We start from the raw sequence: 27,102 nt of genomic DNA on the forward strand, positions 1-27,102 counted from the left end.
TTTCATGCGAGTGACCTTGGAGCTAGGAGATCCTGGAGTGTTCCAGGATATGAAGAAATCAGCACAAAGTCATAGGTAAACAGGAATCATGTCTGGGGAAAACTTAATCAGAAATAAACAAAGCTTTTGACCAAAGAAGGGTCAGTTTCTTTTACTAAATTATAAGATCCTTGAGGGTGGACAAGACAAGAGGGTGCCTTACTTTAGCTCTCTCACCCTAGCACCTAGGGGCCAGGTCTTGTCCTGTAGTAAACCCCATAGATGTTTGTTGAGTGAATGAATGAATGAATGAATGAGCCATCATATCACCAAGATGATTTTATTTCGAGAGCTTAAAATTAAGCAGCCAAAGTTTGTGTGCTACCAGCCTCCCTGGTTTTCATAGCAATGTTCTTAAGATTAACTGAATGCCCAAAGACTCCCTATAAATGCTATCCAAAAAGAAAAATTCCTCCTGTGTGGGAGTGGAGAGAAAGAGATTAGCAAGAACTAAGTAACCAATTCAAGTAAAAGCTATTAAGAAAGAAAAGTCTGACCATGGCATTGGCAATGAGCTGCAGCTGCTATGGTATCCAAGGGTCACTGGCTTCCCAACCATTAACACTAAACCTGCCACCAGAAGCGAAAACTGAAGTCCTTGAGTGGAAAGAGGAAGCAGGACCTGACTCGATTTTCCTACATCTGCACTGCCCACTGTTTAAAAAGAAAAAAAAGACCAGAGAGAAAGCAGCTCCTGAGTGTTGATGCTAAGAGCCAGGCCTCTCCAATTGTAGCTAGGCCCTTTGGATCCCTTGAATTTACTTCTTTTTTTTTTAATGACTTGCTCAAACCACATTCTCCCTAATGAGGCACGGAATTAAAATTCATGACTGACTGAAATAGAATTACAGCCATCTCACCGAGAGCCTGGGATCTTTGCTTCTAAACATTAGGTCAGCCCCAAGTAAGCTGGCTAGATAAGGAATGAGCAAAATAATTGAAACGCTCATCTAGGCATTGCTCAAAAGGTCAAAACCACGAGTTGATTTTTTTTAAATGTCAGGGCTTGTGTAAATAAAAGTTTCTCACACATTCCAAGAGAGTTCCACTCTTACCCAGTTTGTCTATTGACAACATCCAAAATTGTTCATTCAGTATAACAAGATAATTGCACCTCAAAGAAAACCACGTAAGTGAACATTCTTTGTAATGGCAAAGCCTATATAAATATATATTATTATTATAATTAGCTAAACCCAGAAATCTTTTGTGGTTGATGGACAGCAATCCATGAAAACACCTTCAGCAGCACGAGGCATAGGTAAAGCCTTCCCCACATTCATTGACTCCAGTTAAAATCAGGAATCCTGGGTCTGAATATCCACCCAACAATTTACTAGTTCAATGTGACTTTCTGCAAGCTATTTCACCTGTGGGTCTCAGCTGTAAATAGAAAGTTGGAAAAGCTCACCTCTTAAGTCATATCCAGCCCCAGCATCTAATATTCTGGACAGACTTTGCTCTACAGTCCCTCCTTTCTACTTTAATATTCAGTGTTCTAACATTTTATACTCTAAGGTTCTTTCTCCCTGCTCTAATTCTCTATATTTTAAGGTTCCTTTCATCTTATTTTATATTTTAAGGTCCCTTCTTCCAGTCCTAACATTCTATGTTCTATCATTTAAAGTCTCTGCTAGCTCACATATGTTGTTTCAAGGTCCCTGCAAGCACTAACATTCTGTATTTGAAGGTCCTTTCCATCCCTAACATACTTTGTTCTAAGATCCCTTCTAGCTCTAATTCAATACATAATCACAACTCATAAGCTCACATTTCTATGTCTTAAGTTTTACAAAGGCTTTCCCTCATTTTACAGGTAAAGAAACCAATGCTCATTGGTTAAACCTTGTACCTGGTCACACAACTAGAAAGTATCCCAGGTGAGAGTCTAAATCAGGCCTTTCTCTAAGACCAGGGTTCTCTCAATGTTCTTCTAATGCTGCTATATCACCAAATAGTTCTTTTTTTTTAAAAAGGTAAACTGTTGAGAACTAGTCTATTTCCAAGATCCCACTGGCTAGACCTAATTTTTTTTCATTTTTCTTTTGTTTATCAAAACATCTCAAGCTATTGTGCTCATTTGTTAAGCAATACCAAAGCTTCTTATGAAAAAAAAAATGTGTTTAAGTTCTGGATGATTTAACTAGCTAACTTAGCCCATTGATATGTTTAGGTAACCACTATGAAAAAAATAAAAACAAGAAAAAAACAAAAGACAAAAAAACTCATGCAACCAGAGTTATTTTGGAAACTGACACGAACTCAGTGAGTCAATGGAAAATGTGCCCCTTTCACATGTGACAACTCATTGCATATATTACAGCTAGAAGTCAAGGAAAGTTCAAAAAAGAGTTTTCTTCAATTTTGTTATTTCCAACGTTCAAGCACTCACCCTTTCCTTCTGGTTCCCTCCTTAGTCAGAATTAGGCCCTAAATAAAGAATCAGGACTTCAGTCTTAGGACAGTAAAAGCTGGATTGAAATCATGGCTGTCTGAAGCTAGAATGAATCCACACATAGCTGATGTAGTTAAAAAAAAAAAAAGAGCAGTGAGGCTTAAAGGATCATTGAGTTAGATCTGAGAGGAGATTTAAGGATCATCTAATCTACCCATTTAAATTTACAGATGAGAACACTGAGGCAAAGAGAAATTCAGAGATCTATTCAAGGTTATAAACACTGCAAACATTATAGTGCACATGCACACACACACAGAGGAAGTTATTTCAGTGGTAAGACCTGCAAGAATTTATATTCTGCTAGCATATCCTTCATTCACCCTGGGTCACTTTCATACTACAGAGAGGTATCCCCATGGTACTTCAATGGAGAAACTGCCTGGATAAAATGGGGATAACACTTAGACTACCAACTTCTCAAAGAGTTGAAGTATCTTTCTCAGGGACACATGAGTCAGCAGCAAAGCCTGAATAAGATTTTGGGTCTTTGGACTATCATCAGTATAATGCACTTTCAAATCATTTTCAGTCATTTTCCCAGCTACATGAGTGAAGTGCTGAGTGTTCTTGCCTAATACTGATGCCAATTTTAATAGATAATGCAAAGCAACAAACATTTAAGTGCCTGCTTTGTGCCAAGCACTAAGAATGTAAAGGCAAAAAAGGAAATAGTTTTTTCCCTCTTTTATTTATTTATATCCCTCCTTTTATTAATGGGATATAACATGAATGCAGGGTAATTTGAGAAGGTGGGGGGTGGAAGAAAGAGAGAAAGAAATGAAAGGAGTGAAAGAGGGAGACAAATAGAGAGACAGAGTGGAAAGGGAAAGAAGAGACAGACAGAAAAAGAGAATCAGAGAGACAGAGACAGAGATGAGTCTTGAAAGAAGAGAAGAATTCTGAAAAGTGATGATAAATAGTACACTTCAGACATAGGGGGCAGTCTATGTAAATGCATGGATAGTAATGTGAGATAATGCTGGCAAAGTTGTTTATGCTTCACTTTTTTTGTTTTGTTTTGTTTTTGCGGGGCAATGAGGGTTAAGTGACTTGCCCAGGGTCACAAAGCTAGTAAGTGTCAAGTTTCTGAGGCCAGATTTGAGCTCAGGTCCTCCTGAATCCAGGGCTGGTGCTCTATTCACTGTGCCACCTAGCTGCCCCCTATCCTTCACTTTTGAAGAGGATCAGTGACATCATGGGGTCGTCTTTACTCTCAAGTAAATTGGATTTAAGTGAGGCAGAGTTGCACAAATTAGTCAGCCTCACCTTCTCTTCCAGAGTCATGGATGTCCAGGATGACTGGTGATGGCTCCAGGATACAATGGATGACCTTGCATCTTTGATGTCTGACTAAGTTCTAAGTGCTCCCTGGTGTTTGCTTCAGTCACCCTTCATGGATGTTTTGGAACAAATTGTTCTCACCCATTTCACTTGAGGGAAGTCTTCACATGCTTGAAGTTGACACCCCTTTAACTCACCCACAGGTTTGTGGATTGTCGATTGACCCTAACCTGGTTTAGTCCATCTGCCAAGACTGTTTTACTTGAATGTGTCCACTGAATGCTACAGCTTCTTGGAGCCACAGGTGAGTTGAATGCTAGGTAGACATCAAAGGTGGAAGAATATCCTTAAAAAGGGCTCAGTAAGCCCTCATACCAGAGGTGCTAGTCCTCCTTGAACACCCATATACCCCAGTGCTGGAAAAGTACGGTAGAACTAGACTGTAGAGTTTGTATTTTACCCTAACAGTAATTGGGAGCCATGCAAATTTTTTGAGCAAGAGAGTGACTCAGTCAGACCTTAAAACACTTACTTAGTGTCATAGACCTAGAGCTAAACAGGACCTCAAAGGCCATCTGGTCCAACCCCTTCATTTTTCAGATGAGGAAACTGAGGCCAAGAAATACTAAATGATTTCCCTTTGATCACACAAGTAGTGAGCACCAGAGTCAGGATGTGAACCCAGGCTCTTTTACTTTACAGCCCAGACTCTGTCTCCTACAGACACAACATTCCACAACTTCTATTTCCTTCTGGTCATTGCCAAACCATAATATCCAGAACAACAGACCCCCATCCTCACAGAAGAGAACCAAAGTTGGAGTCTGAGGCCTGGGTTTTAATTTTGGCTCTACCGCTCCCTTCTTCTGTGACCCTCCTCAACTCAAAGTCCCAGCATCCTACCAATGGGAAAGGCATTATTTCAATGACTTTCAGAAATGACATTGTCTTAATGATTTACCTTCAAAGATTCTCCCCACCCCCTAAAAGGTATATGATCATTTTTCTTTACTGGCTGCCCTCGATTGGCAGCCTCTCCTTAGACTCATCTAATCTGATTGGCAGCTGCTGGCTCAGAATGGTTCCAATCTTGGAACTGATTAATTTTATTGACTTGTGTCACATTCCAGTCAATCTCGTCCCACATCTCCCTACCTGGTACACTTAACAACAGTACACAGAAGTGGTGTAACCTCCATTGCTTCAAAGTGTTTTGAAATCTTAGATTAAAGAGACTTAGGAGTCCAAAGTATTAACACTCCGCATGGCCAAACAGCCAGCCAGCATTTCATTTAAGGACTGATCATTACAGAATGAATGGCCCCACCCATTCCAGTTTTTGAGACCAGGTTCATCCATTCCCTGGGATGTTCTCCATTCCCTTTTCCAGTGAGTTTTCTGAATTATGAGCTCATTTAAGTTTTCTGTCATTATCTGCTCTTTCCACAGTTTTTCCATTTCTTTTTATAATTTCCTGTTTTATGTGGTATATTCTGTTCTTTTCATCTATCTCGGATGTCTTTTTCTTAGCATGAGTCCTCAGAGGCCATTTGTACCGTCTCCAACTTTCACATGCTTCTAACAAGCTCCAAAGTTGAGAGCTATTACGACAACTATATATCCCTTCTCCTCCCGACATATGTACATGTTTATAGTCAAAAAGCTATTCGGCCTATGCCTGTTTATTCAAATTAGTGTATAATTAGAAGCAATTGACTGGAGGTCCTCTTGTTGTATTATTTTTCTCAAATTAGATAGTTCAAACCTGCTTAATTCTTTTTTTTCCAGGTCCCACTAATCCAAATTAATATGGGTTCATTATGCATCTTCTTCAAAATAAAACAGAAAAGGGGGAAAAATCTTAGACTGAGCAGGAAAGGAAACTAGTTCTATCTGACCAGAACAATCTAGAGGACTTACAGCAGATGTGGGAAAGTACTAGAACAGAAGAGATCTGGGTTTGAGTGCTGGGTCTGACCTTGTTGCACTGTGGGACATGTTGCTTCATGGTTCTAGGTCTGGATTTCCTCATTTGCCTAATGAGGGTACTGGACTAGACACAGAGGTTCTTAATCTGGGACCCATTACCTAGGACTGTTAAAATATATTTTGATAACTGTTTCAGTGTGGTTGGTTCCCTTTGTAATCTTATTTTATTCATTTAAAAACTATCATTCTGAGGAGTCCAAAAGCTTCACCACCATCCAAAGGAGTACATAGCACACACAAAAAGGTTAAGACCCCCTCCAGAGGATGTCTAAAGTGTCTTCTGCTCTAACAAGATGAGCTTGAAAGTTTAGGAACACTTGGTTCCGTTCTCATCTTGCTCATGGGCAAATTACTTCAACTGTTCAAGCCCTTCTCCTCATTTATAAAAGAGGGAAAACACTTGCACTATGGGGAGAACAATGTGAAAACCTTAAGACACTGCAGAAATGGGGACTGTTACAATAAATCTCTTCTCCAACTATCTGCCACCTCCAAAAAGGTTGTCATCTGCTTTGGTGTATCGACTGAAGCTATCTGTGACCGGAAACATGGCACAAAGGCAAAAGCCTCGACTGCTTGGCCCCATGTGGCAGAAAGGGGAGGAGCTACTGGTAGAAGTTGCCGACATAAATACAATCTTGAAGGAAGGGAAAGCTTCCTAGCTGCTAGGGCTATCAGAAGGCAGAATGGACTGCTTCGGGAAGGAGGGAATTCCCCACTCACAGGACATTTTCCAGGAAAGGCTAGAAAAGCACTTGTCAGAGAACTGGTTAGGAAGTGCCCTACTCAAGTAAAGGTTAGACTAGGTGTTTCGTAAAGTCCCTTGGAATCCTAAACGTGTTCTTGTTCAAGAGACAGGGCCACTGGGGTCTTTTGGCTTTTTTCATCTTTGCATTATTTCCCAGTCCCTAATCCAGTGCTTGGTATATAGTAAGTGCTTAATAAATGTTTGCAGACTTGAGTGAAAGTACAAAATAGAGAAAGTGAGTTTGGGCATTATACAAATATTAAAAAATAAAAAAAATTTAAAAGACATCTTTATGAAACCAGGTTTATTAAAACTTCTCTACAAGTCAGACGTTCATGTCCATTTTCACATATATACATATTTACAGGATCAACATAGTGTTATTAGCTTCCCTGGCAGATTATCCTGCCAGCACACTCAGATATTTTACACGTAGGCTGTATCACAGATACAAATGTCGCACAAATGTCGCACAACCACGAGAGTGTTAGTGCATCAGAGGCTCTGGCCGCTCCATTCCTCCCCTGCTTTCCTCTCTAATTCCCATGATTCTGTAAAGTTAGTATTGCCAAAAGATTCACATTTACCTTTGTTCCGACACCTTGGTTATTCAGACACAGACGAAAAACAGGACGACGAAGCCTCAGGATCAGACAACGACAAAACACACAGAAAAGGTCAAATGTATGTACAAAGTCCACAGTACATGAGGTATCCATGGCACCCTCACAAGGCATTGGACAGCTTGCCAAGGCTTAGCCCTGTTGTAAAAATGACCATGCCGTTACTGTGCCATGTGTGTATATACACATGTGTATACATGCACATACGTGTGTGTACACACATGTATAAAATGTTCCGTTTACCCGTGTAACCAACTGGGTCTGTCCCAGAAGTTTATGGGAAAACTTTTGGGTTTTCCATTTCATTTAGATTTCTATTAATACAAGTTGCCATTTCTCCACAGAGCCACAAAGAGGGCCACATTGGAAAGATAAAGCAGGAATCTTAAGCAGGATTAGGCCTACTTATTCTACCCTGGCAGTCAATGACACAGATACATTGATTTATTAACCACATAAAGTCTGAAATATTAACAACCTTCGCGCGCACGCGCACACACACACACACACACACACACACACACAAACACAGATACAGACACATACCACTAGAGGCAAATATATTTAAATAGGGAAGGGACATTTCTAGAAACCAGTCTGAGGCTCTCCTAAGACTGCTCAAGGCTCGATTTCTAAACGTTTCCATGTTTCCTGCTGAAGAAAGGACACATGTGACATTTGCTGCATGGGGACTCCTGATCCTTCTTCTCCAGGACGAGATGTCCAGCCCTGAGACGGCCTCAGAAAGAGATGAGTGCTAGCACACTTGGGAGGAACCAAAAAAGCTAACTGCTTCCAAGTACTCAAAGTATTCACACAACTGAAGTCTCTCTGTCTGAGATCAGAGTTCTGAAATAGCCAGGAGTTCAGGAGCTTTTTATGATTTTTTTCCATGGTTAGCTGCTAAGTACTTTTATAGCTGGGGCTGAGGGTAGAGAGAGATGGGGGAATCAGGAAGGAAAGGGGGGGAAAGTTTCAAGTTCAGGGAGAAGGCATTAGTGTATATGAGGTCTTAATAGGAAATTGAGGAACCAAGTCTGGATTTATGCAGCAGGGCAGGCTCTTGTATTCCTGAAACAGTCTGATCAAGGAATGGGGCAAAGCAGTTGGTATATGAGTCTAAGGAGAAGATGCAGGTTTAGCAAACTTCCAACTGGATAGCACAGCCCCTTGCAAATGCAAAAGGGTACCTATCCAAAGAGCAGCAAGATGGCGGGTTCATTGGACCAACAGTTTATCTCATTGGTAAAATATGGTTACTGCCAGGTAAGTGACCACACAAACACCAAAAGCCACTGTAAGGATTCACTCATTCTCCCTCTAAATTTTTCAAGTTTGTTTCATGGTAAAAATGGGATTCTGTCCCAATGCCATAATCTTTGCCAGTGGTAAAAGGTGCAGTCTCAGCACCTAAACAATCAGACATGGGGACCCCCTGAGAACCACAAAGGCTCTGTAGGGTGGCTAATCAGAGTGCTCGTATCAGCCTCAGCCAGCATGAAAACAGAAGGAACAGAAATTCTGAGTAAAGCAGCTGTGCTTATTTACACTGTCACTTATCTGGTCGTCACCACACTTAAAGCTCTACCCGTCTATAAAAATGGAAAGACGAAACCCTTGAAAGAAAAAAAAATGCCATGTGTGAGAATTATGAGGTTTTTGAGGTTTCAGGATCAGCAGAAGAAGGAACTAATGTCACTGTCTCCCTGGTGTTCTGGAACGATCTGGTCTGACGTTCCTGTTTCGTGGTCTACGTATCCAGGTTCCAAGACCGACTCAAACCAGGGATGAAGTAAGACCTCTGGAGCTGTGAGTCTCTCGGAGGGCTCCCGCCTCAGAAGACTGCGAATGAGGCATCTGGCTTTGGGGGATATGTGGTCAGGGATGCAGAATTGTCCACGGCGGATTTTGGAAAAAAGAGCACTGGGGTCTGAGTCATGGAAGGGGTATCGCCCAACTAAAAGGGTATATAGCATCACCCCTAAACTCCAAACGTCCGCCGACTTGCCGGAGTAGGTCCCTGTTGTGTTTAAAATCTCAGGGCTCACATAGGCTGGACAGCCATGTTTGTCTGACAGGGCATCATCTTCTCCTTTGATGATGTGAGTGTCTTCGAGACTTTCTAGTCTGAGTTGTGTCCTGCATGACAGAAGAAATAAATATGAGCTATTGTGAAGAATGAGGAGCAGCCAAAAATGGAAACCACAAATGTTAACAGCTAAAGTCCATAACCAGTATTTGGAAGAGACCAAGCCTGCTTGGGCCCTACATGAAGCACAGGGAGGGTAAGAACAAATCCATCACTACTGCACAAGTATCAGATGCATTTACAAGTCACAAGAACAACAGAGGCCTCAATATTTATCAAACAATTCTAATTACAGCAAATGTTTGCAAACTTAAAGGGAGGGATGCACACCCCCTAATATCATCACTCTTAGGAATGTTGGTGCTGACTTAAAGTATTGAACTGAGGGGCAGCTAGGTGGTGCAGTGGATAGAGCACCGGCCCTGGAGTCAGGAGTACCTGAGTTCAAATCCGGCCTCACACACTTAACACTTACTAGCTGTGTGACCCTGGGCAAGTCACTTAACCCCAATTGCCTCACTAAAAAAAAAAAAAGTATTGAACTGAGAGGAAGCAGGTAACCCCCCTCAGCCACTTAGTAGCAAGTTACATTCATAATATGGTAATGAGGATCAAATGATAATCTACACGTAGGGCTTTGCAAACCTTAAAGCACTATTTAAATGGAAGCTATGATTATTATTACTCATTATGAATTATTACTAACCTGCCAGGCTCCTTAACCTCTCTAGGCCTCATTTGTTATAGGGAATCACAGGACTGAGGACTAGAACTCACCTAGTCCAAATCCATCATTGTTTTAAAAGAAGAGGAAATCAGATCATCCTTGCCTACTTTATACAGTTGCTGGGCTCCATAGAATGATGCTCATGGAAGTCAGGGGACTATCTCAATTTTTAATTGCACCCGCGGTGCCTGGCACACAGTAGGCACTTAAATATTTGGGGTAACTGACTAAAAAAAAAATCAAATGGGATAATGTTGGGAAGCAGCTTACAAACTACAATGCTTAATCCAAATGCAAGATGGCTGTTGGAAAGTCTGCAAAAGCTTTGCAGAATTCCTTTCAGAATAAGAGGAGGGAGTCTGACCTTTGAGGTAAAGAATATCTGGAAAGGGGACTAAGTTCTCTTTCAGGGAAAGTCACTTGTCCTTTTGATTCACTGATTTAATCTGGTATCCAGTCATTAACTGCCTGTGTTGCTCTGAGGCATGTAAACACCATGAATTAAAGAGAACACAATGCCCAAAGTCATTTTGGTTGTGTGCTGTTGTTGGACAGCCTTGCCTCTGGTCATCTACACATAGACACTCTCTCTCTCTCTCTCTCTCTCTCTCTCATCCACCTGGGTAGTGACAGTAATAATAATGATGGGAAAGTGGTAAGGAATGTTAATTGTCTTTATTTGGGCACTTAAGACTAGAGCAGGCATAGCCTGAAGGGAGAGGTAATGCAGGCAAAATGTTGAATTTGGGGTCTGTGTCGCCCCTCCCCAAAGTGGCACACAATGTCTGTCAGTATAGGTATCAGTGTGCATGTATCAACATACAGGCACTGAGAAACCCTCTTATCAGAAAACCTTTAGTCAAAAGGAGCTAAGCAAGTCCAAACTATCAGAGCTAAAAGGTCCTTTAAAGGTCAAAGACTTGCCCTCTGCTTTTACACACGAGGAAACTGAGGTCCCCGGTCACAACGGCAGTAAGTGGCAGAGCCACTCTTTGGACCCAGGTCCCCCAACTCCCAGAAGGAGCCTCCTCAGCTGTCAGACCAGATTGTCTAGGTTCTCTCCACCTCTCAGTACCCTATGAGCTAGGCTCTCTCCCCCACAGTCCTTTGAAATGGCCCTGTTTCAGTTAAGTCACTTCTCAGGTTCAACACAAACAGTACCAGCTGATGGATCAATTCCTTTTCCTCTCAGAGGCCCTGGTTTTCTGGGCCCCCCTCCCCCCCCCTTTCCTGCTCAGTAGAGTGTACTGTACATGCGTTAACTTCAGTCTGTCCTCGGGGTGACCTCCTGTAGTTATGTAAAATACCCACTGGTTCTGTAAACGGAAAATATGACTCAACGCACACTGTCCATCCCGATTGGCTGCCGTAGGACTAAAACCCTGCACCTGTGCTTGTTAGACTAAGAGCGTCAGCCTTAAATTGCTTAACCCTCTGCTTGCCAAGGTCGATGTGCACATTAGCCTGTGCAAGGCATATTTCAGGTTAGCAAGACTGTGTAATGGATGTTCCAAAACCAGATAACCTCTTCAGAGGTGACTATGCCCGGCATCAAGTAGGTCACCACTCTTTACTAATCTGTCCATTATCCTCATCCTGAAATAGAATCCCAAGCCCACAATGGGATTCTCTTCCTCTGAACAACACCCCTGTGAGGCTCAAAAAGCCCATCACCAGCCACAAGCTTAGAACTGTTTTAAGTTAAAAAGTTAGACCAATTAATATCTCAGAGTAAGATCTAAAGTTCCCCTGATCTGCATCACCGTCTCATCAAAGCATCCTTGAGGTGGAAGAGTTAAAAAGAAGATCCCTTTGGGATGGGGAAAAATGGGAACACACTGAAAGGCAATACCTGAAATGTCATTCACTGGTCTTAGTACAAAGAGCTAACATTTACATGGCACTTGCAAATGAGAATATCTCATTTGATCTTTACTATGAGCCTGGGAGGTAGGGACTGTTATGATTCCCCCAATTTACAGATGAGCAAACTCAGGCAAAGGTTAAGTGATTTGCCCCAGAGTCATACAGCTAGTAAATGTCCAAGCCCAGGGATTTGAACCCAGGTTATCCTAACTCCAGGCCAAATGCTCTATCCACTAGCATACCACATAGTTCAAAAAAAAAAAAAGCTACAGTTCACTCGAAAATGCAGGTAAGAACTAATTACCCTGTATAGTTTCCTTCTATACAGGAAGTCTTTCCTGATTCTCCCCCTGTCAACTGTTAGTATAGCCTCCCATAAATTTACCTTGTGTTTATTTTTATGTACATATACATACATAATATACACATGCATACACACACACATATACATGTATGCATGTATGTATCTCCCAATAGAATGTAAGCTCCTTGAGGTTAGGGGCTGTTCTGCTTTTTATATCCCTAGTAACTAGCATGGTGCCTAGCATATAGTAGGTGCTTAATAAATGCTTGTTGGTAGACTGATTTCTAAGTTACCTCAAATGTAAACCTAATACCTGAATTTCCATGCATTTTATTCCCTTTTCCTCTAACTTAGTCCTTTATTACCTGAGTATGACCCATATTTAACACTGAATTCATGCCAAATTTCCATTTATCATTCCTATGGGTTGTTTTCTGAAGATTTATGCAAACAAATCCAAAAAGGTGGCTATCGAACTTGATACCAGTGTATGACAAAGCATCTGGGCAGGAAGGACAGAAGGCATACATCCCTTCACAATACCTAAGCTTAAAGTAGTTGATACATCAAGGAAAAGCCTACAGCTCTTTGAAAAATGCCCCCAGGAGACAGGATGCTATAAAAGAGTAGTAAAGAACTACATCATGAAGATTTACTTTTTATGCTACATACCTGTGGCCTAACATCACATATAATTTTGGAAGGTAGAGGTTCCTAGAATCATATTTTATCCATCAAAACTATTTTCCTTGCTAGGCCTTCTTAGAGAGTTTAAAGTAAGCCAAAGAGCTGCATTTTTGTGGGGGGGTGTGAGGGGGATGGACAGTGCATATTGGATTTCTTAAATAATAAATATGGCATGATGTTTTTTAACTGGCAATTGTACTAACTGGATCAGCATGAGAATTTGCTGCAAGTACAAAAGAAGTCACAGCAAGCATTACGTGTCACTAACGCTCACCTCTCCTCTGTGGAGAAGACAAATTTCCTGAGCTTCAAGTCACCCAACACGATGGCAGATTGGTGGCAGTGGGCAACCGCAGAGACGATCTGCTTGAAGAGCCGGGCAGCCTCCTCTTCCCGAAGCCTTTTGCGATTTCTCACGTAGGAGTGCATGTCCCCAAAGTCCTTTTCGAAAAAGACATATGCCTTGGTGTCCCCGAGAATCACTTCAACAATCCCTGTGATATTTCTGTGAGATGGTAGCTGGATATAAGGCCGTATTTTGTCTTGGTAGTGTTTAATAGGGAACACCTGCAGAAAGAAAATGAGAAATGAGCTTCATTTGGTGGAAATAAGGGCTGAAACTGGAATCAAAGGAGCTGGGTTCAAATCCCAGCTCTCTTAGTTACTAGCTGTCGGTCTCTTTGTCTAGGTGATCTTTATATATACACCAAGAGGCAATATGGTACAGTGGAAAATATCTCTGGATCTGGAATTGAATGACTTGAACAACCTGGGTAAGATTTCTAGCTCTCCAGATTATGTGACCTTTAAGCAAATCACCTAATTTATCTCAATTTCAATGACCTCACCTGTAAAATGAGGAGGTTGGGCCAGATGACCCACTAAGTTCCTAACCATTTCTACATCCTGTCATAGAATATTAAAAAGTAGAGAGGTTGCTTCTCAAGCATCCATGCTGAACTTAGATGTTTAATTTCCACATGACTGATATCCAGAATTGTGCCTACCTATTCCTGAGTCTGTGTTGTACTCTATTCCTTAAGTCACATCCTTCCTCCAAATTTCACACTGCCTGGGCCAAAACTTAGACCATAACACCTACTAAGTCTCCAAAGGCCTCATTAAGCTCTAAGTGCAGCCATCTACACTTCCTACCTACTTGAGAGGACTCATCTGCATGTGCCCCATCTCCCTAGACAATCAGATTCAGCCAAGGAAGGATGTCCAGTCTTTCAATGTCTCTCTATCTCCCGACAGTGTTCTGAACACAGTGGATGCTTTCAATCAATGTTCACTGATGACTGATTAGAGAGGCTTGGTCCATTCCTTGTCTCCTTTGCCCATCTCAGCGTCAGGAAACCCTGGCTTTATTCCATTACAGCGTAAAAACTGTTGCAGTCAATTATTTTACAATCTAGAGATGAAAGGTGTTCATACAGAGTACAAAGAATATGGTGACTCTGCAAGATATAGGCAGCAAGGAAAAGTAGGGGAGAAAAACAGCAGAATGTAATTTGGAGGGAAGGAGAAAGATGATTGGAGACAGACAGAGGCAGAAACTAAAACAAAGTGATACAAAAGAGAGACAGAGAAAGAGAGAGAAGAAATATAAGTCAGACAATGACACAGCTCTGGGCACTTCAAGCAACCTGAAGTGTGACTCAGGTATAACCATCATTCATCCGTTTCTCAAAAGCTCAGAGTACATGCTTTCAAAGGAGGAGTGTTAGATCTACTGATTTCTTTTTTCCCTTCCCAGGGAATGGGTAACTTCTCTAAGAAATCAACTGTGCTCTTTTAAAGGCCTTTTGTTTTTGCCAGGGTTACTCATATCCTAGACTCAACTGGAAACGGTGACACATGGACCGTCACCATCTGGATCCAGCTATTATCTGTTGGGAGGAACTGGATAGGATTACACAATCATCAGGTCCCACCCCATCTCTTGTGCCAGTGTGATAGATGGCTAGCAAGGAAAATCCCTTTGCTACTCTCCAACCTCCTCTACCCCTCTCCCCATTACCACCATCCATAGACCTTTCTGCCAAAGTAGCTTTTTGGACTAGTTACTTAGGATTTTTTTTCCTTTTTCATTCCCTAAAATGCAGAGTTTTTGCAAGCATTTAAAATCCCCCTGAAGTCAAACAGCAGGTGGCGATAGCCAAACTCAATGACAAAAACTCCATTCAGATGGAGTCAGGTGAACCGCAGAAAACCAAGCTGACCCAACTGCTGACCCCTCAGTTCAGGTGAAGGGTGTAGGCCAGAGGGAGCAAGCGTTGGCTTTTTGAAGCAGCTGTGCTTTCTGAGGGAGGGAATGTGCATGTGTGGGATTCTCTGGGTGGCTTTGGATTTGTTGGAAATGTCAAGAGGATGGGTGCACTAAAGAAGGAAACAGCAGATCCTGTTTCTGGGAATTTATCTTCTCGATGTTATAATGAAAATCCATGTCACGAATTAAAAGGAAATGAATGAGCGTTCCAGCTGGGGCTGAACTCCACACTTTTCTACTGGGGGGGGTGTCAATTCTAAGGGTGGTGGTTGGAAGACCCTCTGTCTCAGGCCTTGTTGGGGAGGGGGGAGAGTCAGAATCCCAGAATCGATATCTAAAGAGGTCATGGGATCCACCCTCTCCCCCGCAGAGGCTTATTACTGTGTGCCCCATTGAAGTCCTAGCAGGCTCAGAGCTGGCAGCCGTGCCAGCCTCCGAGGAAGAGGTACCTCCACCCAATGGGGCTGGTAGTGAGGGGCTGGATGAATTACTTTCCGGGGAAGAAGAGGGGAAAGACTGATCAAAGAGGAGACCGGTTAAATGGAAGAAATGTAACCGAAAAATCTTGCCTCCCCCACCCCCGACCTCATCAAGACCGCTCCAAAGTCACTGGGAGAGAAGTCCTTTGAGATCCCAACAGAAAGCTTTACCACCTCCCCGTGGAAGACCCCTGCCTGCTCTCCCCGGTCCGTTCCCCTCTCTCCTTAAGTCTTTCCTATAATTGCACCCTTCCAAGAGCCCGTGACTGGGGATGAAGGTTGAATGAATCGACTCCTATGGTCCCTTACGACCGACGATCCTGCCAGACCTTTGTCCAACCTCCCCTCTCCCACGCGGCGTCCCCCGGGCTCGGGGGTGAGGGTGGGCGCCCGTACCTTGCAGCGCAACTCCTGCCCGGTGTGGATGCTCAGCGCCCGGGACACATGCTCCCGCTCGGCTAAGGGCAGCAGAAGGTAGCCGGCGATCCGGCTGGGCCCCGGGGCGCTGCCGCCTGGCGCCGAGGGCGAGGGCGCAGGCGGGGGAGTGCAGGGAGAACTGGGGGGGCTGAGGTAGTCCGGAGGGTTGGGGCACTCCGATAGTCGCAAGCATTTGGCCGCCACCGCGGCTGCCTCATCGCCGTCCAGGAGGCGCTTGGAAGGGGAGCCCCGGGCGGCAGGGAGCAGCAGGCCCGGGCTGCGGGGCTGGACGTTGCGGCTCATGGCAGGGGGCAGGGAACACATCCAGGTCCCTGAGCCTGAGTTGCTGAGCTTCTACTTCCCCGAATCCGGGAAGGGGTTGGGAGCGGGGCCCCGCGGGCCGGAGATCCGACGGCAGCCGCCGAGCCCGGGGCGTCTCTCGAGGTCCCCTGGCTTTCACCCCCCCACGGGGGGCAAAGCTAGCCAGAGCCGCTCTAGAGCGCCCACGTTGCAGCCGGAGCCGGGGCTGGCTGGGGAGCCACCAGGCAGCCCGGGGGCCAGCTCCGCCTTCTCCCCCACCCCGAGGGGGCGGCTCAGAACCCGGGTCCCCCTATAGTCCCGGCTGGCGGCGTCCGCTGCTGGCTGACTCGGGTGGCTTCCTGCCGCCGCTGCCGCCGCCGCCGCGGCTGCAGAGATAATCCAGGCGGAGGAAGGTCTGCGCAGAGCGCGCTCCGCGGTCCGGGTCCTGGGAGCCGCTGGCCTGGGACTCGGAGCGAAGCTTTCGAAGAGGCAGAGTGAAAGCCAATCGAGTAACCCAGAACTGTGAAGCCCAAGTCTCCGGGCAAAGGCACCTTGGCAACTTTTGGAGGCGCTTCTCCCCCTACGCGCTCTTCAGCCTCCGTGCTGGGTGAGGGAGAGTGACTGAGTGTGAGCGAGTGTGTGTGCGGTGCGTCGATCCCAGGCTGTGCCCTCCTTCTTCTCTTCCTCCACCTCCTCCTCCTCCTCCAGCGGGTGACTCACGCTGTATACACACAGTCCGATTATATGTAAACAGTTGGGAAGCCGGGTTGTGCAATGAGGTGCTACGATTCCAGCTCCTCGGCCCACCACCCGGCTCGCTGGCGAGCAGCGCGGGGAGGGGAGGTGCAGCCGCGGCAACAACAGCAGCAGCAGCAAGACGAGGCGAGGAGAAGAGGAGGGGTCTGGAGGGGAAGGGGCAGCTTCAAGGCGGCTGGGCGGCGCGCGCACGGACGCAGGTGACGAGTCTGGGGCAATAGAGAGCGCGCGCCCCCTCCCTGCACACACTCCTCCGACACACCGGGCGACGGAAGGAGTGCGCACTTGGAAAGAAAGAAAGTGGAAAAGAGGGGAGGAAGGGGGAGAGGGAGCTCTCTCTCGCTCCCTCGCTCGCACTCTCTTGCTCTCTCTTTGAGCCAAACCCGCGGGCCGGGAAAGAGGAGGATTAAAAGTTGCCGTGACGCAAGAGTCCTGGAGAACCGGAGTTGGGCTGGGGTTGGGGGGCGGGGGGAGAAGAAGAGGAGGGAAGGGGAAGGGGCGGGGCCCGAGGGGCGGGGTTTGGACGAGGCCGATGCTCATTGGTGCGCGCTCCTCCCATTCACTCCGCGGCGATTCACCGTCTTGGCTCGAGGAGTACAATGGGCTGAGGAGGAGGAGGAGGAGAGAGGTGGGGGGAGGGATGCGCGTGAGCTGCGTTTTCGGGGTCCTGGGGGAGAGGAAAAGAAAGGGAGCGCGTGTCAGGGAGCGCGCGCGGGCTCTGCGGGCTATGGTTTGATGACTGCGGCGCGGAGGGGGGAGGGGAATCGGACCTACTCCTTGCCCTTGACGACGCTGCGCCACGCAGCAGCCCGGGACGGAGCCCGGGGGAGCCCCGCGCACGCTGCGGTGCTATGTGCTGGAGGGATGGGAAGGATGCAATGGAGAGAGAGATACCCGCTGCGCTTCCAGCGCCCAAGCCGGCCCGGCTGCATGCAGCTAGAGCTGCTGGGGGGAAGGGGAGGGAGAGCGAGAGCTTGATGAATGATTGAATTAATACAGCCACCCCCACGCGGCAGTTCCGGGGAAGTCCTGTGCCGATGAGACTGGATGTGGATGTGATTCCCCCCCCCCTCCTTTTCCTCCTCCCCTTCCAGGCTGGCTCCCTCCGGGGTGTGCTCGGTTCCACAAATAGCACCTTCCGTTGGGGGACGTGAAAACAGACCGAGCGTCTTTGCAATCTTCCCCGCCTCCTCCTCCGGGCTCCCCCACGCCCCGCAGCCAGGATGGCACGGAAATAGCTCCACGGAGCTCCTGGAGTGGCTTCTTCGCGGAGTGGAGCTTCCTGGAGGAGGGCGGCATGGAAACAAAAGAAGCTAGAGCCCCAGCGAGCGGAAGAGCCCCACGTGGCTGCCTCTTGGTTCCTCTCTCTTCTCTCCATCTCTCTCCCCTCCAGTCTTGCTCCCACACCCCTTCGCCCCGGGGTTAGCGGGCGCCAGGCCAGCCAGGCTCTCCCTCCACCCATCCCCCAGCACTGTGCCCAGGAGTGCGCCCACAGCGCTCTTTTCCTGTTCTGCCTCTAGCCACCACGAGTTGGAATCATAAGATTTTGAGCAAGAAATCTTTGAGATGATCTACTCCAGCCCCTCCCCCTCTTATTTTACAGGTGAGGAAACAGGCCCAGGAAAAAGAATAGCTTGCACAAGCTAGTTAAACCTGGATCCCAAACCCAGGGCTTGATAACAAGTTACCTAACCTTTTCCTTTCCCTTTTTTTCCCATGCAAAACTGTCTTTAAACATCCCTAGCAAAACTGCAGTTTCCCTATAGAAAACAGTCCTAGAGCATTTAGTCAATCGTTATCTTAGTTAAGCCGAATAGTCATCTCATATTTTCCTTGCACTTGTCCCATCACACCACCAATACCGACAAGGATAAAACAACTATAGCATTAACATTCCTTACCTGGCTTCAGATCTTGTTATCAAGGTCACTTTAGGTGACAAAGGACTATCTTGAGCCGTCTGTGGAGAGAGCAAGGGGACTTTCCACTTAAGGTATTACTCACCTTATATCACCCTCCCTGCCCAAAGATAAGAGAGGGAAATCAATGACAAGTATTTACTCATCCACAACTGTGTAGGAAATACTTTGCCAAATTTTAGACATTCAAAGACAAAAGAGACAATTCCTGCCCCTCTTCCAGCTTAGAACCTACTAGGGTAAGAACCCTGCTCACAAAGAAATAGGGGATGGGGTCAGCACTGATAAATAACCTGATAAGCCTCATGAAGGCCTTTGAGCTGGGCCTTCCAAGAAGCTAGTGGCAAAGAGGGAAGGGCATTCCAACTTGGGGGAGACCCTGCTTAAAAGCAGTGAGGCAAAAGGTGGAATATTGACTTCAGGGAACAACAAGCAAGACAGGGAAAGCTGAGATGCTGAAAAATGTCGTTTGATGGCAGATTTTTAAAAAATTTCTGGCAAAGTCATGACAAATCTTCCTTGGTCAAATGAGCCATGGATTCAAGCATTTTTTGAAACTATTTAGGAACAGGAAGGTGAAGTCTAAACCGCCCCCCCCCCCAAGTTACAGCTGAGGACTAGAGCTTGATAATTTGTTAGTGGACCTGGGACAAGAAACCAGATGATGTATGTGAAAGGACTTTGTAAAGTGAGGCAATATAGAGATGCAAAGTATTATTATTGCTGTTTGAGCTGTTCATTTAACTTCATTAAAAATTAACTTCATTGACGTTAGTGGCAAAAGAAGGATAATGACCTTGGATGTATTACTTAGCTTCTCTAGGCCTCAGTTTCCTCATTTAGTCTTTTTTTTTTTTTGCGGGGTAATGAGGGTTAAGTGACTTGGCCAGGGTCACACAGCTAGTGTCAAGTGTCTGAGGCCGGACCTGAACTCAGGTCCTCCTGAATTCAGGACCGGTGCTTTATCTACTGTGCCACCCAGCTGTCCCCCTCCTCATTTAGTCTTTATAGTCAATTTTTAAAATATGAAGCATCTACTATGTGCCAGGCTCTGCTAAGTGCTGGGTATACAAAATGGCAAAAGACAGTTTCTGCCCTCAAGGAGCTCACACTTTAATGGAGAAGACAAAAAACAGAAATAATATACAAAAAGATAAAGAGGAAATAAGAGATGGAATTTTAGAGGGCTTGGGGAAGGCTTCTTGTAGAAGGTGAGATTTTAGTCGGAACTTAGAAAGAAGCTAGGGCAGTCAGCAGTCAGAATGGAGGAAAGAGAGAGTTGCAGGCATGAGGTGTGGCCAGAGAAAACGCCCAAAGTCAAGAGATGAATCGTCTTGTTCATTGAACAGCCATTGGATCTAAGGCCATGTATTGAGGAGTAAAAAGACTGGAGAGGTAGGAGGTCACTAGGTAATGAAGAGCTTTGATGTTAATGTCTTGGCAATTGCTTGGATATGGGGGAGGGAGCAGGAGTGAGTAAGAGATAAAGGATGTTGTTATCCTCTACAGGAACAGGGAAAGTAGGAGGTTGAAGGAGAATTTAGGAGGAAAGATAATGAGTTCAGTTTTAGATATTTTGAATTTAAGCTGTCTACTGGATATTCAATTGAAGGTGATTGGAGATGCAAGCCTAGAGGTCAGGAAAGGTAGATTTAAGAGTCATCAGCGTAGAGATGGTTATGGGAGCTGATGAGATCACCAAGTGAAGTAGTACAGGCATAGAAGAGAAAAGGGCCCAGTACTGAACACTAAGGGACAGGAAAGGAAACGGAGAAAGAGAAGTCAGGTAGGAAGAGAACCAGAACAGTGGTAGCCAAAAAAAAACTAGGAAAAAGAGAGTATCAAGGAAGAGACAGTGCTCAACAATGTCAAAGGCTACCAAAAGGGCAAGGAGGGTGAGGATGGAGAAAAAGTCATTGGATTTTGCCACAAAGAGATCATTGATAACTTTGATAAGAGCAGATTCAATGGAAGGATGAGGTCAGAGGCCAGATCATAAAGGGTTTAGAAGAGAGTGAAAGGAGAGAAAATGAAGGCACCTATGGTAGAAGATCTTTTGGACATGTTTAGCTGCAAATGGCAGCAGAGAGAAAGCATGATAGCTCAGTTGGGAGGAATGAGTAAGGGTTGGTTGGTTGATTGTTTTTTAAGATGGGAAGACATGGGCATGTTTGTAGGCAGTAGTGAAGGAGCTGGTAGACTGGGAGAGGTTGAAGATAAGGGGTGGAGTGGGGACGAGAGAGGGCAAAACTGTTATAAGAGATTGGGTGGGATGGGATCGTTTGAACAGGTACAGGATATTAGTGGAGCACCTTGGCTGGTCACCTGCTATTTCTCAATCTTGCCACACGACCAACCCATCTTTTCTTTTGGTTATAAAATTCTTCCGTGACTTCTTTTACTCCCCCCACTCCTCTTCAGAGGATGCAGAATATTTTAAGGATGATGCAGCTAGGTCATGCAGTGGATAGAATTTTAGGCTTGGAGCCAGAAAGACTGGAGCCACCTTATACACTATTGTGGCCCTGGGCAGGTCAGTTTTCTCATCTGTAAAATGGGGCTACTAACAGTACCTACCTTCCAGGGTTGTCATGAGGGTAAACATATTTTGTAAAGTGTTCATCAAATCTTAAAACACGATACAAATGCTATTATTATCACTACTCTTATGTTGATGGATAATACACAAATTGCTACTCATTGCAATCTAAGGACAGCAAGTCCTTGTTCAGTATTCATTGCTCATCCTTTCGGTGATTCATTCATTCAACAAGTATTTAATCTGTAAATCTATTCTGTGAATTCTTCTGTACTGGGGGAATGTCTAGTAGATCAATTCTAATAGATCAGCTTACCTTCCTCAAACCTTTATTTAGCACTAAGTAAGTACCTCTACCCAATGGAAGAGAGAAGACCTGAGCGGTCATTCTCACAGCCCAAGGGTCAGGGATGGGGGGCTGGGGTAAAAGGTTGTGGCCGAACCAGATTAAAATGGAACTCGGAAATGTTTAACAAAATAAATAAGAATGCAATACAACAAAGATAATGTTAATTTGTGGATTTCTAAGTCAATATGCATCCCAAAGACTTCCGTTTCTAATTGAGTTTGATTCTTCCCTTCAGTTGGGAATCACTCTGGACCTGAAGGTTGCATAAAAATCCCACTCCCTCATTCCACAAGTCCAAGTTGGGTGGTCAGTGTACAGAAAAGTCTTAACTGTACTGCCCAACATCCTTCACATCTATTCCCTTCTCTTCACTACAGGGCCCAAAAGTAGTCCTTCACCTCTCCAGGCTTATTTCACATTCCTCACCTTCACATACTCTACCTTCTGGCCCAAACTGGTCCACCTGAAGATCTCTGGACGTGACATTCTTTTCCTGTTACCTTGGCAATGCAATGGCTGTCTGCCATGCTTGGAATTCCCTCCCCTCTCACCTCTGCTCTTAGAACCTCCAGCTTCTTTCTAGGCTCTGCTTATGAGTCATCTCTTCCCCGGAGCCTTTCCTGATTCCCTTAATGCTCCTTTCCTCCTCAAATTATCCCGACTATACTTATCTATTTGCATCTTGTTTCCCTCCCCCACAAAAGAAAAACTCCCAGAGGGCAAGGACTGCAGGTCTAATGGTGAATACCCTTCCCAATATCTTGGTAAGCTAACCACAGCCCCAGAGAACAGGAATAGTTCATCATATTCATAGAATATGAACCTTTTTAACTTTTAATTTTATGAAAACCTCCTAACTTTAAACCTTATAGATCATCAAAGTTTAAAAAGTGTTTTCCCCATACCCAGCCTCCAAGATAAACAGTGCAGGTGATACTTCACCATATTTTACAAATATGGAAATAGTTTCGCAGAAGCGAGTGACTTGTTCAGGGTCAGCTAGTAGGTGGACTGCAGTCCAGGAACTGGCTCAAGATTTTCCAAACGATTGTACTTTCTCCCCCTCTCTCTTATTTCTTTCAATGTATTTTAAGAAGCTCATGAAATTCCTGTACTTGATGCTTTAATGGGTCTGCTATGCCATGAGTCATCTGAACACATAAAGTTTTTTTTCTTTGCAGAAAAAAAAAAAGGATTTATCCTGGGGGCTGCATTTTCTCTTTTCATAAAACACACACACACACACACACACACACACACACACTCACACACCCATGATTTGATCAGAGATCTGCAGACTATTTTTAAGTAATTCATCTTGCCTCTCCAAACATACCATTTTCCCTCTCTCAGATAAATATGCCTTGATGGCAGCCGGCCAACCCCATCTTCCTTCATTTTCTAATCCAGGCCCCATGCACTAGACTGTTTGGTTAGAAGGGTTTTCATTAAATAAACTCGACTCCAACCCTTCGCTCTGCCTGAAGTATTTATGACTTTGGATGGTTGGGGAGCTTAAACAAAAGGCCCCAAGGAAGCCTGGAGGACTGGGAATAGTTTGGGGGTAGTTGCTGCCTTGGTTCTGGATTTTCGGTGCTGTCACTTACAGCTCTTCAGTGATAAAACTGAGCCTCCAAGTAAGGTTTCAATGTTCCTTCACTAACCAACTCACAAAGGCTGCCCTAGCCTTATCAGTCCTTGGTCTAAATGCAAGAGGATTGGAGATCTTGTCCCACAAGAGTCGGTGGAAGGACCTGGGAGAATTAAATTCATTTCAACAGACATTAAAGTCTTCCTATGTTCCAAACACCACGCTAGGTTCTGGGAATAAAAAAGAAAAAATGAAATAGTCCCTGCCCCCCAAGGAGTTCACATTCTGTTGGGACAGACAATGTGTACACCAATAGGCTTGTGCAGAATATATGCAAAATAAATACAAGGTAATTTTGAAAGGGATAAAGGGAGGACTTAAGAAAACTCTTCCAGACAATTAGAACACTCTGTATGTGAAGTAGACTGCCTTGGGAGAGGGTAAGTGGCAAGTGCCCCCTCAAAGAAGGTCATCAAGTGAAAGCTAAATGACCATTTGTCCAGAAAATGGAATTCTATAGAGCAGAATGCTGGTGGCTCACTAGAGAGAGTGCTGGGCCTTGAGTCAGGAAGATGGGAGTTTAAACCCAGCTTCAGACATAATGGCTCCTACCTCTCAGGGGTTTTTTGAGGACCAAGTGAGATAACATTTGTCAAGTGCTTTGCACACCTTAAAATTCGATTATTATTTTAAAATATAATTATTTAGTATTTTATTTTTCCTCAATTACATTTAAAAACAATTTTTAATGTTCATTTTTAAATTTTTGAGTTCCAAATTCTCTCTCTACCCATCCCTCTCATTGAGAAGGCAAACAATTTGATATAGGTTATACTATCATTAATATTATTATTATTCTAGGCCACAGAGGTGAAATGTCTTGCCCAAGATCTCATAGGTCGCAAGAAGCAATGAGGACACTCTTGTTTCATGGCCTCAGACTTCTAAGTAGAGTAGATGTCAAGGTCAATGCAGTGAATGCAGTGACCAGTTGCTCCTGGAAACTGCTCTGGTGGCTGGGCATCCTGGGAATTTCCCCTGCTTGTTCTACAGCTCTCCACTTGCCCTGACTTTTGCTTCTAGCCCTGGAATGTTGAGCATAAAATGTCTAGGGGGTGGACTCTGTAGCCAGAGAAGCTGAGGTTAGGCACCAGAGGACTTCCAAGGGCAGTGGATCATTTAGACACCTTTAATGTGTCAGTATGAATGCGCCAGACCTTAAAGGCCTGCCTCTCTCTCTCTCTCTCTCTCTCTCTCTCTCTCTCTCTCTCTCTCTCTCTCTCTCTCTCATACATACACACACACACTCCTCCCAGACCTTAAGGGGAGGGGAGAAAAGAGCTGGTTCCCCTTCACTAACCTCAGCTAGTCCTGCTGTTCAGATGAGGGAAAGAGGAAAGAAATAGAGAAGGGGGTGGGGAGAAGAATAGAGGTGAAGTTGCAGGAGAGGGAAGAGCAGAGGAAAAAAATAATATAAGAAGGAACAGGGAGGGTGCAGGACTGGAGAGATGCTCCAGATGTTTTGTTTTTTTGTTTTTTCATTTTTTTTTTTGGCAGGGCAATGAAGGTTAAGTGACTTGCCCAGGGTCACACAGCTAGTAAGTGTCAAGTGTCTGAGGCCGGATTTGAACTCAGGTCTTCCTGAATCCAAGGCCTGTACTTTATCCACTGCGCCACCTAGCTGCCCTCCAGATGTTTTCAGCTACTGAAAAAGGTAGGAGCCAAAGAAAAAGCGTATCCTTCCATCCTGGATCCAAGAAAAAAGTTACACAAATACAGAACAGAGAAGGCCATTTTCCTATGCAAATGACCAGAAGATTTCAGGGGAGTACATGATCAATATGAGGCAACAAAGGCTAATTCATGAGAATTACTAGACATCTTCTATCTAGAATGAGGAAGGGAGTCCCGATTTCCTCTGCTCAGGTCAGAATACGTGGAGCACTACATTCTCATTGGCCTACCATGTTTTTACAAAAGGCGCTAGGAAACTGAAGCAGTAGAGAAGAGAATGACCAGGATAGTGAGGGGACTGGAAAAGATGCCAGGGTTGGCTAAATTGAAGGAACTAGGCCTGCTTAACCAGAAGGAGAGATGATTTTGGGAAAGAGGGAGAAGGTAAGAAAGCTGGCTTCCATTATTTGAAGAATTGTCACACCAAAGAGGTGTTAGACGTGTTTTTCTTGGCCCTGGAATATGGAAATTGCACAGATTTCATGTCATGAAAGGAAACAATTACCGATCACTGGAACTGTCCAAAACAATGGATTTGTGAGTGAGTGGTTTCCCCATCTCTGGAAGTGTGCAAGTGAAAGCTGAATGACCATTTTGTTGGGGAAAGTTCTGAGTCTGGGATTCTTCTTCCCAACCCCAAGCATTGTCTAAGGGCCCAGGTTATCAGATTAGGGCAGTTAGATGACACTATAGGGAGAGTGCTGGGCCTGGTGTCAGGAACAGATGAGTTCAAATCTAGCCTCAGATACTTCCTGACTGTGTGACCCTGTTCTCATCTGTAAAATGGGGATAATAATTGGGGTGATGGTGAAGATCAAATGAGGTAATTTTTATAAAGCCCCTGTAAGTGCCACCTATTGTTATCATCCCTGGAAATATGGGTAACGCTGAGATTGATCTAGGTCAAGGGGCTCCCCATTACAGAACCATCCTCAGGCAGTCTGTTCCATTTCCCCATTGACTCCAAGACTCTAAAATTGTCTTCTCATTCCCAACAGTCCCTGATCCCCATGCCCATTTCTGAGAGAGGTGTGGGGAAGTGTCTCACTCAATGTAAAACTATGACAGACTTTCCAACCTCCTCCATTTCTGTGTCTCAGTTCTTCAGGTAGTTGCTCTCTGAGATCTCTCAGATAAAATATTAGCTAAAAATAGGCTTTAAATTCAATGAACATATATTGGTAAAAAACTATGTCAGACAACACATGTTTATTAAGTATCTACTATGAACCAGGCAGTGCAGTAAGTGTTGAAGCCCAAAGAAAAACCAAACCCAGTCTTTCTCTCAAGGGGCTCATAATTGAATGAGGGAGAAAACACTTGAACAAATATATACAAACAAACTATAGACAGGATAAATTGCAGATAATAAATAGAGGGAAGGCATTAGCATCAAGTGGGATTCAGAAAGTATCTTTGCAGAATGCGGGACTTTAGGTGGAACTTGAAGGAAACCAGAGAAGTCACGAGATGAAGATGAGGAAGGACAGAATTCCAAGCATGGAGTCCAGCCATGAAAATGCCCCTCAAGTCAAAAGATGGAGCATCTCATGTGAGAGCAAGGAGGCCAATGTCACTCAGTCACCAAGTATGTGGGTTTGGCAGGGGGAGAGAGAGGATGCCAGGAGACCAGAAAGGAAGGAAGGAGCCATGTTATAAAGGTTTTTAAAAGCCACAGGGTTTTATCTTTGATCCTGGACACGTGAGAGGGTCACCAGAGTTTATTGAATCATTGGGATGACATCTATTTGAGAGTCAAGTGGAAGAGAGACTGGAGTGAGGAGAGATATGAGGTAGGGGCACCAATCAGAAGGTTATTGCAATAGTCCAGACATGCATGCAGTAAGGAGGACCTATACCAGAATGGAGACAGTGTCTGTCTGACATGAAAGTAGAATCAGAAAGACTTTTTTTTTTTTTTTTTTGCTGGGCAAT

At 44.7% G+C, this 27,102-nt stretch overlaps 1 protein-coding gene across 3 annotated transcripts; it reads right to left on the reverse strand.

Annotated features, from left to right (window-relative positions):
• Positions 1–6,818: 6,818 nt before the first annotated feature.
• On the reverse strand, positions 6,819–17,404 carry TRIB1 (tribbles pseudokinase 1). 3 transcript variants are annotated; one of them, XM_043978937.1, is made up of 3 exons: positions 15,959–17,404; positions 13,086–13,378; positions 6,819–9,277 (listed from the first exon to the last, which is right to left on the reverse strand). In XM_043978937.1, exons 1-3 carry the CDS (start codon positions 16,301–16,303, stop codon positions 8,812–8,814), a joined length of 1,104 nt encoding a protein of 367 aa, XP_043834872.1. In that variant the 5' UTR covers positions 16,304–17,404; the 3' UTR covers positions 6,819–8,811. The 3 variants fall into 3 exon arrangements, with proteins under 3 accessions (XP_043834872.1, XP_043834873.1, XP_043834874.1); XM_043978938.1 differs by lacking the exon at positions 15,959–17,404 and adding an exon at positions 13,971–14,454; XM_043978939.1 differs by lacking the exon at positions 15,959–17,404 and adding an exon at positions 13,660–13,758.
• Between the last annotated feature and the right edge of the window lie 9,698 nt (positions 17,405–27,102).

This window comes from Dromiciops gliroides, chromosome 1, assembly GCF_019393635.1.
Source record: "Dromiciops gliroides isolate mDroGli1 chromosome 1, mDroGli1.pri, whole genome shotgun sequence".
Lineage (NCBI taxonomy): Eukaryota > Metazoa > Chordata > Mammalia > Microbiotheria > Microbiotheriidae > Dromiciops > Dromiciops gliroides.